This window comes from Paroedura picta, chromosome 4 (genome assembly GCF_049243985.1).
Source record: "Paroedura picta isolate Pp20150507F chromosome 4, Ppicta_v3.0, whole genome shotgun sequence".
Classification (NCBI taxonomy): Eukaryota; Metazoa; Chordata; class Lepidosauria; order Squamata; family Gekkonidae; genus Paroedura; species Paroedura picta.
Window position 1 is genome coordinate 59,093,136 of NC_135372.1, and position 12,333 is coordinate 59,105,468.

The 12,333-nt window shown below is 41.4% G+C and overlaps 1 protein-coding gene across 5 annotated transcripts in view; it reads left to right on the forward strand.

Annotated features, from left to right (window-relative positions):
* The window catches only part of EVI5 (ecotropic viral integration site 5), a 91,111-nt gene that overhangs the window by 51,389 nt on the left and 27,389 nt on the right, over positions 1 to 12,333 (forward strand). For all 5 annotated transcript variants that reach the window (XM_077333004.1, XM_077333008.1, XM_077333005.1 and 2 more), the window contains 3 exons: positions 5,444 to 5,578; positions 8,358 to 8,498; positions 9,204 to 9,362. In XM_077333004.1, coding sequence (XP_077189119.1) covers positions 5,444 to 5,578; positions 8,358 to 8,498; positions 9,204 to 9,362 — 435 coding nt within the window. The remainder of the gene's footprint in view (positions 1 to 5,443; positions 5,579 to 8,357; positions 8,499 to 9,203; positions 9,363 to 12,333) is intronic.

A 12,333-nucleotide genomic window follows, 5' to 3' on the forward strand; every position in this document is an offset into this window, starting at 1 on the left:
GATGGCATTGATTCAGGACATTTCACTGCTGGCTTCCTATGTAACTTGTCCCATATATGTTATAACCAAACCTTTTCCTTCTCTCAGCTGAGCCATGCTCCTCTTCCTCAAACCAGTGCCACAATATCTATTACATAGCACTCAGCAGTGAGCCTCTTGTGGCGCAGAGTGGAAAGGCAGCTGTCTGAAAGCTTTGCCCATGAGGTTGAGAGTTCAGTCCCAGCAGCCGGCTCAAGGTTGACTCAGCCTTCCATCCTTCCGAGGTCGGTAAAATGAGTACCCAGCTTGCTGCTTGGGGGTAAATGGTAATGACTGGGGAAGGCACTGGCAAACCACCCCGTATTGAGTCTGCCATGAAAACGCTGGAGGGCGTCACCCCAAGGGTCAGACATGACTCGGTGCTTGCACAGGGGATACCTTTACCTTTACCTTTTAGCACTCAGCAGAAGATCTTGTACGTCATTGTATCTTACTCTGAAGATGGTAAAAAAATTGGTGCACAAAATAAGGCCATATTCAGATGGGGGGAATTTATCTACAGACTTCATGGAATTCCCAAGGGAAAGCAACTAGCCTGATATTAAAATAGGATCTTTCAAATAAAGAGAGTAATTTCTTTAGATACCCAGCAGGGAGCAGCCAACTGCCTGAATGCACCAGAAAAATATCAATCCAAAAGCTTCTTTGAACTGCCAAGCTCCTGACCCCTTTTGGCCATAAATAGTCTTAGCGTTGCAAGTTAATAAACAAAGCTATTGAAACAATTCCTGGATACTACCCAGGAAACGCAATTTACCCATTTCCTGACCCACTATCAGAAGATCTGTCTCACCTGTCGTGGATATACTTCTTACGTTTATTCAGGTGCCCCTTCTACTGTAGGTGAGTTAGTTATTCCTACTGTAGCCTGGAGACTGAACTTACTAGTGTCGTATTTCCAAAGGTGGATACAGCAGAACACAGTGCAGAGTTTTCTAATGGGCAACTAAGGTCTAAAGCAGGGGTAGTCAAACTGTGGCCCTCCAGATGTCCATGGACTACAATTCCCAGGAGCCCCCTGCCAGCGAATGCTGGCAGGGGGCTCCTGGGAATTGTAGTCCATGGACATCTGGAGGGCCGCAGTTTGACTACCCCTGGTCTAAAGTTTTGGTCCAGTAACATTGCAGCTTCTGGTACTGCACCATATTGATGTTTTGGGACTTGGGTAAATTCAGGTGTATAAGAAGAACATCACTAGCTCTCCATTTTTGTTGTCGGTACTTCTTCAGAACCTTCTTCCAGCAGCAAGAGCTTGAAATTGCTGGAACCTCCTTGTCAACACGGGTGGAATATAATTTTCCTCTTCCTACCTCGTCTTCCCTTCCTGGAACTCAGCCTCCATGTTTTCCTAGTCATTTCTGTTTCTTAAATTTCTCCCTTCTGATTGCATTTGATTTTCACAGTACCAGCCAAGTGGTTAAACACTGTTTGGACTAAAAGTAACTTTACTTACTTAGCTTATAAAGTAATATAATGTGAGGATTGAACAAAGTTAAAGGTTTTCACAGGATTACCATGCATAAATTGCTGATGTATTGTTGCCATTGAGCAATTCAGTCTCCCTTTCGTATGCTGGTTTGCTCCTCCTTTGTACCTTGTCAAGGGTATTAAATTATAATCTGCTGGGGAGGGGAAGATCTCAGTTGCCATTTTGAAGGTTTCTTAGCAATCCCACAAACATCCAGGCAGCCATAACCACCACCAGGAGAAGAGGCACTAGCTGCAGCAGGCAAACTGAGCCTACAAGCAAGGGAAAGAAAGATATGAGAAGGAAACAGAGGCAGGAGGGCAAGCAGCAGGGGGTGAAAATTAACAGAAGGAAGAAGTGAGGAATGCAGGGGTAGGAGAGATCTTCCCTTTCCCCAGAATTTATCGTGGCTCCCTGCTTGTGTGATTCTAATGATAGTGCTCAAGTTTAGTTTATCAAGAGGGACAAATGGAAACTGTGATTCTCTTTCTGGGAAAGAATTGTTTTAAAATTGTATGGCACCACCTAGTGGAAATCAGTAATCCTAGTTTTAAAAAAAGAACCCTGAGGCTGCAATAATAACTAGTAGGAGTAAATCTTCCTCTGAGTTCAAGATAATGCAGAATGACATAGTGAAGCGCTTTAAACACTGAATAATGATTCTAGTTGTTATTGAATTACTTAGAATTTAACTCATTTTTGTAATACTTGGTACGTATCTGTACTTTGGGTAAAACTGCATCTCTTTGCCTTCATGCTACCTAGTCAATCACTTAAGAATTATTATTTGCTTTTTAGTATTACCTGACTACAGTTCTGCTATTTTCTGTGCAGATAGTTGGGAAAAAGTTACGAAATCCATTTCTGTCAAGTCTGTAGACACCTTAATTTTTTGTGAAAGGGGCTCTTAATATAAATAAAACAATGTTGTTGGGCTTTCATTTAAATATAAGTTTAACTGACGTTTATTTAAAATATTTTATGCAACCTTTTCAGTCTTATTTGAGATGGCTTACAGTTTAAAAACACAGTATTAAAAATGAGCTATTAGATGTTAGCAGCAAAAAACCCTATCCATAAAACAAGAAATGCATTAAAAAGTGGCTAAAATAAGACCCCTAAAACATATGGGTAAGCAGTGCAGCTCTTTCAGCACAGAGATGATATAACCCCTGATAGTAGCCTGGCTCACTGCATTTTGAAGTTTCTGAACCATTTTCAGTGGCAGCCTGATACAGAGCACCTTACAGTAATCTAATATGAACATGATCAAAGTGTGGATCACTGTGGCCAGATCACGCTTTTTGAGGAACAGCCATGGCTGGCAAAGCAATCAGAGCTGTTGAACAACATTATGTGCCATCGAGGAGACCTAAGCCTCCAAGGATAGGCCAGGATCTGATAGGCAACAAACCCAAGCTATGAACCTGCTCCTTCAGGGAGAGTGTAGACACCTCCAAGACAGGCTGGCTCTGTAGTCCCTGAGCAGCTTCTCCATTGACTAACATCACCTTAGTCTTGTCTGGATTGAGTTTCAATTTACTGACCCCCTCATCCATTACCTTCTCCAGACACCTATTCAGGAGTTCCAACTTATGTCTAGATAAAAATTAAGTTGGTGAAATTTGACTTGCACTACATTAGGAATCAACACCTTGAGATATTTCCACAGGTGAATGCTGGTAAACAAATGTACTTGATCTTTATTAGATTCCTAGTCAGGGTAGGGGTGCAGAATAAGCATTAAGTGTGAATAATTTGAATTAACTCACTGTTCTTTTGAGATTGCTAGGTATTTTATTTACTTATTGGACTTATATGATGCACACTCCCAGACCAGCCAGCCTGCGGCAGCTCCCAGCTATCCATAAAACATAAAACCCAACAATATAAAGAAAAAACCTCCCACCCCCTCCCTTACCAGCTGCAAATCAGCATGGAATATATGTGCTTGGGGAGATGTAACACAGGCAGGGCCCAAAGGCACTGGAGGAGGGTCAGCTCTTCTATGTTCTGGCCTCAGCTAAATGCCTGGTGGAAGAGCTCTGTCTTGCAGGCCCTGCAGAACTGGAGAAGCTCCGACAGGGCCCGCAGCTTTTCCGAGAGCTCATTCCACCAGATGGGCCAGGGTTGAAAAGGCCCTGGCCCTGATCCAGGCCAGTGAACCTCACAGAGGCCGGGGATCTCCAGCTTATGTGTACCTGCAGAGTACAAGGCCCTGTGGGGGGGGGCATAGGGGGTTAAACGGTCCCTCATGTACATTGGGCCCAGAGCAGAATGGTCAGATGATTGATATAACTCAATGTGCTTGAATAAAAGCTGAAGGGGGGAGGGATTAGCTTTTATTTGGGTCAGCTATACCAGTAGCCGGAGCAGATTAGAGAATCTGTATTCAGCTTAGAAAATACTGGTAAGGTATTTTTGTTTGTTCAGTTAAACCAAATGCACATACCTAGTTGTTACAGAGACATTTAGGATGCTTCATGCATACTGAATAATGCACTTTCATGACTGTTTGCAAGTGGATTTTGCCGTTTCACACAGTGAAATCCAGTCGCAAAGTGCATTGAAAATGGATTGAAAGGGTTGCGCACTCTGGCGCGGTTCATCCACTTCGGCACTCACCAAAGCCTTAGGTGGCCAGCAGCACGGAGAGGAGGCTCTGCGCCTACATGTGGGCGCTGGCTGGTGCTCTGCCGCTACCCCTCCTCTCCATGCCGCAGCACTGGCCACCTCGGATTTCAGTGATCGCCAAAGTGGCCAAACTGCACCAGAGCACACAACCCTAATTGAAAGTGTTTTATTTATGTGTGTGAAAGCAACCATACTCTGAGGATGCTATGTTTGGATACATGGCTACATTACTCAAGAAAATTGAGTTTTGTGAAAACAATAGCACTTGAATATTCATGATCACTGCCTAGACATAGGCAAGGCAAAGCATAACTTGAAAGGGACAATAGTGGGGCTGCATGTCTCCATTGAATCCACATCTTCACCATGTACCTCTCTAGTAATGTCTGTTGAAAGACATGATATTTAGATATTGTTGTGTTCAGAGTTCACCAGTTGATGATCACTTGCAATGGGTGGAGAAATGTCATCAAATTGAACACCTTATGTGTCCCTCTGGGTATTAGTGAGCCCCAGGGAAGATATGTGTTGGCCAGTACCCACTCATCCTTTGTAACCTCAGTAACAATAACAAGAGAAGAAATACATATCTGTCTGTAACGGTGAAGAGAAACACCTTACTTGTCATGAGTACTCTTTTACACTCTGGTGGTTTTGCAGAAAGGGTTGTTCTAGGTGCCAAATAAAGATGCTCTGGGAGCACAAGCCTGGCCTTTCATTAGTCACCGCAGCAGACTGGCTGACTCAAATTATCTATACTTGGGTGAAAAAAACACAATGACTTAACAGCTAGCCAGAGAAGTAAATATATTTAAGTCTTAAAATATGACTGTCCTATCATCCAGATTGGGTACAGATAGTCAACTAGGAAAGAACTTCAGTGGTGCCACAAAGAGCTGAAAAAACCCACTGATTAAAAGTGGCTGAAATAAGATTTATATAAATAAAGAATGCTCCTTTCAGAATTAACTGGGATGTATTAAACATCAGGTTTGGAACATTACGAAAAAATCATTGTAGGATTGAATTCTTCCAGTTCAATTCTGGTTGATCATATCTGACTTTCTGTTTCTTAGTGGTGTCCAACGTCTTATGTTTGCATGCAGTGATACTGTAAGTCTGAGTGGAGATTTGTTAATAAGGTTACATAGTGCACTACCGTTCTCTAACCTAGGTTTGGTTTTTTTTGTCCTGCCTTGTCTCTTGTTTTCTTCTTTCTTGAGCATGTAGGGTGCTAAATAGGTGTGTTACTCTTTGGGCTTCACTTACATAATTCTAATATTGGATTTACTCACTTTGTAGCATAAATGCAGTTCCCGCTATAGTGAAGATTTCGTGCTGCAGTTGGAAAAAGAACTGGTGCAAGCAAGACTGAGTGAAGCGGAATCCCACTGTGCCTTGAAGGAAATGCAAGATAAGGTTCTTGATATGGAAAAGGCAGGTCAAACCAGGATGTTTTGTAGAATCAGCCAGAGTTTCCCTGTGATCAGTCTGTTGAGTCCTTGAGACATGGCGTCACATCCCATAAAATTCCTTTGAAGTGTAGTCCTCCATTTTGCTTTGCAAACCGCTTTAGAAATTTCCTTTTCCAGAAGCAGCTTGCCAAAATAAGGTGTTGGGAATCCCCATAGATGTATCCAGAATTTGTTGTATGATTCTCTGGATTGTTTCTCTTGAATCCTATGGATCAGCTGAGTGCTTGACAATTTTTTGTCTTTTAAAGATTTTATCATTTTAATTTTTGTCTTCATTAAACATGCAAACAAAATCAAATGTAAAGTATAACAACTGATAACAGGATAAATAATAAAATGCATTCTACATTATCTCCTGTCATCTGTTTGTATTCTGCAGATTTAATCAATTTCTCTGTGTTCTCTAGTCTAACACACACACAAAATAAGGAAAAATAAAAATCATGCAGTCTGGGAATACCTTATCACTAACATTCGTCATCTAACATTTTCCTGTGTTTTAATGCAGTTCTGGAAGCACATGAAAACTGGCCAGTTCCTTTCTAATTGTAAACTGCCAGTTTAGCTTTTCCCTTCCTATCTCTTTTTAAAGATAAGTTAACTTATTTATCAGTGTAATTAGTGGCATCCTTCTCCACCCATCCAGGATGGGGGTCACTTTTTATCTTTTAAAGTGTCTTCCTTGCTGCGATTTAGCACTACATTTCAAGAAGTACACACACAATGGAGAAGTTGCATATTATAACTCACTGTTTCTGTCATACTGTCCGTTACCTCCTTCCAACACTGCTGTTATGATTAATTAAATAATGCATTAGATATACACTTGCTTGTAAAATCAAGTCTCAGCATTGTCCCAAGTCATCCAAACACCCTTTGTAGGAATATAATATTTTTAATTCATGATGTATTCTCATGGACCTGTTGTATTCAGTATATAGTCACTGAACATAGCATTTAGCATGAGATCTGTGTGATCTCTAACATCTTTACTGATTTATAGAGAGCAAAAACTATAACTGAAAACTAGTGCTGCTTTCTGTCATTTGGGTCTAAAAATCCTGTCCTATCTTTCCCCCCTCCCCCCCCCCACCATTCTTCTTCCCCTTCCCTCAAGTTTCTAATGTGGTATCTGGCATGCTTGCCACCCTTAAGGAATATTTAAAATTGTAATGCAATCACGGAGGTCTATGATCATCTCAGCCCTTTTTGCATCTACCAGCATAAGGCTAACAAGTATATGCGGACAATGTAGGCTTGCAGAGAAGTAAATAGATGTCCACTCTGCAGTATGCGGATAAACAGTGGGCCTGCAAATTATAATACCCCCCCTTTTTAAACCCTCATTCTGTTTTGCAGGTCAGAGAGGCAGATGAAGGCTAGTTACACACTCTTATTTATGGGACATTGTATCCCTCACACCCTTAATAGATCTTTGATCAATATCCTTCTTGTTGATACGTAATACTTAACAGGAAGAATTTGCAAACTGAGGCATCTTCTTCTGGAGAGCTTTAAAAAATGTGTATCGTCAGAGTATAAAAATGGATCGTGAAAATAGAATCCCATAGAACAATAGTATGCCTGGTCTTTGACTATATACATGTTGGTTCACAAATACAATCTCATATGCATAGAACAATGCATAGAAAAATGTGATGTGGAAATGATAAAAGTATATTTTATCTATATTCAAGGGCATGCTTTTGTCATGCATAATATTCATACTTTGTGGGAGACTAGTTAATGCTCTGTTTTTTAAAAATAGAGATTTATTCATGCTTGTGTAAATGCTCACATGACACATGGGCAGTGGCTTCTGGTGAGTACCTGACTTCCAAGCAATGTCAGTACCTGTAAGCAGGTATCTTATAACTATGTCTTACTGAACGGAAATGAATTAGAGCAGGGGTAGTCAAACTGCGGCCCTCCAGATGTCCATGGACTACAATTCCCAGAAGCCCCTGCCAGCATTTGCTGGCAGGGGCTTCTGGGAATTGTAGTCCATGGACATCTGGAGGGCCGCAGTTTGACTACCCCTGAATTAGAGGAAGCTTCAGTATATACAAATACAAATATTCACATGCAGGTTGCAAATTACTTTATTTTCTCTAAATCAGAACCTTATAACTAAAGCTGCGTATAAAAACCTAGCTGATACTCAATAAAGCTTGAGTCCAGTGGCACCTTTAACACCAACAAAGTTTTATTCAAGGTACCCTGATTAAAACGTTTTTGATCTTTAAGGTGCCACTAAACTCAAACTTTGTTTTGCTGCTTCAGACCAACATGGCTACCACCTGAATCTATCTGATAGTCCTTATGATAAATAAGATTTAATAGATCATGCCTGTTGAAATATTGGGTCCCTCTTGAGGCAGGTCAGCAACTACCTTTCCCCAAGTTTAGTGCTGAATATCGACCTTATTATAAATCGAGAGGGATTTATTTTTTATTAATACCAGCGTGATACATATTTTTTTTATTCCAGTGTGAATATTTAAATAAGACTGGCTGTCCGGAACAAATGTTTTCACTATTTGGGGATGTGTTTTTGCTTTCTCAGCTCTGGGTTTCTAAGCCCTACCCAGCCCATGTTTAATTTCTTGAATAAATATCCTGAAGTTACAGAGCATTTTGGGCAAGGTGAATCTTGAGCCTCATTTAGTTCAGTTTATGAACCATACAGTGCCAATAACATGTTTGCACAGCCAATTTCTTAAGAGGTTATCTTGTTTCAGAGGAATAGTTCTTTGCCTGATGAGAATAATATTGCTAGACTTCAAGAAGAACTGATTGCAGTGAAGCTAAGAGAAGCTGAAGCTCTGATGGGTCTAAAAGAACTTAGACAGCAAGTTAAAGATTTGGAGGAACACTGGCAGGTAATTCTAAAACATCTCATTTTGATGGGGAAATGATGTATCAATAATACACGGTACAAATGGGACTTAGAAAGAAAGGATCGATATGCATAGGGGAAGGGTCCATAAGGGAAAACAGCAAATTAATGAGTAAGAATTGCTCCTAAATGTTAGAAATTACCTTCCCCCTCTCACCCCCGTGTTCTGGTCCTTTAGTAGATGTGCAGCAGTCTAAAGCAGGTACTACCTCTAAATCCATTGACTTGCATAGATTTAGAAGAATGTAACTCTCTTTAGAATTGCACTGGTAATCTTGAGTCTTTGTTCTACTGCTTTGATGGCCCAGATTTTCTGGGGACATGGAGATTTCTAAGCTAGCAGAAAGACCTGTAGCCTAGTTCTCAGGATATTTACTGAAAAGTATCTTCCAGTTAATCTCAAGTAAGTCTTTGTGAAATTGCATCTTGGGAGCAGCTTCCATATATGTGTCTCAGACCTATAAAGTTACACATGGTACAAACCTGAGCAGAATCATTCCCTTCTGAGTTTGTTAAAGTCAGTGGGCTTAGAATGGTATAACTCTGTTTAGGATTGCACTGACAGCATGTTTTGAAAGATGAATCTGAGGATGGCTCCCTTCTTGTCTTTGCCAAGTTCACATAGAGGGTCTGTATGTACATGATTTTCAAGATGGGTTCTTTTGTTAAAACATAGCAATGTTTTTAGCGCCATCTACTTCGTACCTCCGGAAGATGGAAAGATCCTCCTAGAAAGAACACTGTAAATGAACTGCAAGATGAACTCATGACTGTCCGACTTAGAGAAGCAGAAACTCAAGCAGAGCTGAAAGAGGTAAAACAAAGAGTGATGGAAACAGAAACACAGGTAAGAATACAAATGGTCTCAACAGTATTACAAGCTAGAAAGTAGATCCAGCTATCCACTGTGTGTGTCCCCTGATTCTGCAGAGAGGAGTGATGGCATTGTATTCTTTCAGCCTATTTAGCTAGCTGTGTTACCTTCCTGTAGCAGAAAAGGTTCTTGCAGTAGACCAAGGCATTTTGAGACTAACAGCATGTCACTGTATTGAATAATAAGATACAACCACCCCCCCCCATTCCAGTGTTCAAATAAATGTGATATAGTCTAGCTCATGACTGACTTTTTCCATACTCTGTGGCACACAGACGGAGGTCCTGTGGCTGGGCAGAAGAGGGCAGGACCAGGAAGCATGCCTCCCCTGCCTGGACAGGGTGCAATTAACACCTGCACGAGTTGCCAGGAATTTGGGGGTGACATTTGATGCTTCCCTCTCTATGGAGGCTCAGGTCACTAATGTAGCTCGGACGGCGTTTTTCCATCTTCGCCAAGCCCGGCTATTAACGCCCTACCTGTCCTCGGAACACCTGGCCGCAGTGATCCATGCAACGGTCACATCCAGATTAGACTTCTGTAACTCGCTCTACGTGGGCCTTCCCTTGTCTTTGACTTGGAAGTTACAGCTGGCCCAAAATGCGGCTGCCAGGGTCCTCACTAGAACACCTTTGAGGGCCCACATTCAGCCGATGCTTCATCATCTGCACTGGTTACCAGTCTGTTTCCGAATCAGATTCAAGGTATTGGTATTGACCTTTAAGGCTATAGGCGGCCTGGGTCCCATCTACCTGCGGGACCACTTAGTTGCTTATGCCCCCCTCAGAGCACTCCGCTCTGCGGGTACGAATTTACTGGTCCTGGGCTTACGGGATATTCGCCTGGCTTTGACCCGGGCCGGGGCCTTTTCAGTCCTGGCCCCAACCTGGTGGAATGAGCTCCCAGAAGAGCTAAAGGCCCTGCGGGATCTACCAGCTTTCTGCAGGGCCTGCAAGACGGAGCTCTTCCGCCAGGCATATGGTTGAGGCCAGGGCAGCTCTCCCACTAATCCATTGGAGGATCCCCTCCAATATTGAGATCTCTAACATTGAGATCATTGTTAGATCTATTGCATTGGCGCCACCCTCTTCTGAATATTATTCTCCCCACCAGGCTGAACTTGGCGGGAAGTCGGGTAAATACGATCAGAATTGTGACCACCGCCGCTATATGTTATGTGTGACTTGTTGTTTGACGTAAATTGGGGTTTTCATGGGGATTTTATTGTGTTTTAACTGTTTATGTTGTAAACCACCCTGAGACCTATTTGGAGAAGGGTGGTCTAAAAATTAAATAATAATAAAAATAATTAAAAAAATAATAATAATAATGTTCAGGGAAGAAGGAGTTTTCTAGAATGCGACACAAGAATTGGGGATAGCAGGCTTAAATCTAAACAAATTGTTAATTTTAGCATGCTTCTTACTGATACAAATTAATACATTTAGTGTATTTATACTGAACATGCTGGCTACTCCTCCAAATCACTTCTGTAAAATTCAGAGTTGTTTTTACAGTTCTATGGAATTTCATGGAGGAAGATCTTGATATTGTGGAATTCAGCATTGCAGAGCTCCAGTAGCACTGGATTCTAAAAGTATACTTCTGCTGCATTCTAAAAGTATACTTCCTAATGTAGCTTCTGTTTTTCTAAAACAGCAGGGTGGATGGTTAACAGCTGTATTAACAGCACTTGAAAATGTAATGTCTCTTCTAACTATAAAAGATTGCAATAACCTTAACTAGATTGACAAAATGGTATTTTTATGTGGTTGGTAATGATTGTCTGTGGAGTCCTGGTAGTGTGTTTTGTTTAGTATAAAAATGAATGTAGCTCCAGAAGTAGCTCCAAATTGATGCAGCCCCAGAGACAGCATGTATTGCCAGTATATTCATTCTCTGGTAACAAAAATGACCAGCTATTTTGACTTAACATTCATTAAGTGCAGTGCAGCAAAGAACAGATAGCTTCTTGAACCCCCTTCAGCCAGTAGGAGGTGAACTTGTTCTGTTTGATCACAGGCATGCAAGAGAGACAGGTGTGGGTGCAAAGTACTAAATACAAACAGCTTGTTTTAAAAAAAGACTGCTTGTTTGAACATTTTTACATAAATTTGTGTTTGTGTGTGTACATATAACATATGCATCTAAAACAGATGGACCTAATTTTCCTTTTAGTTGGTTCATGCCCACCCCACCCCAAGGGATTTTTGTAGCAACTTCTATCTACATTCCAAGTCTTTACACAATGTGTTACTCTGATCAAACCAAATACTTGGCCAATACAACTTGCAAGCAGCGATGTTCATGATGTCAGTGTGGGCACATTACTTTGTCATTGTTCACAATATGACATTGCGGATGTTAAGAAAAGGAATGGGAATAATCAGTTTCAGCCCCAGAATAATCTACATAATTAAAATTCATATTAATGCACTCACTGTATCTGCATGAAACCAAACAATAGTCCTGTGAGAAATGCCTTCCTTCAGTCAGAGAACCATCATGATGTAGTGGTTAAGAGCAGCAGCTTCTAATCCGAAGAACTGGGTTTGATTCCCTGCTCCTCCACATGCAGCCACCTGGGTAATCTTGGGCTTGTCTTAATTCTGTTAGAGCTGTTCTCATAGAGCAGTTCTGTCAGAGCTCTTACAACCCCACCTACCTCACAAGGGTGTGTGTTGCGGAGAGAGGAAGGGAAGGTGATCGTAAAGGTTTTGAAATTCCTTTGGGTAGTGAAAAGCAGGGTAGTGAAATTCCTTTGGGTAGTGAAAAGCAGGGTAGTGAAATTCCTTTGGGTAGTGAAAACCAACTCTTCTTTTTCTTCTTCATCATCATCGAATCCCAGAGCTACTGGTGGTCATTCTGAAACAATTAGGATGTATAGAGAGAACATAGGAGACAAGCTTTATCTCGGTATGTGTAATGCAGAGGTGTGTGATCT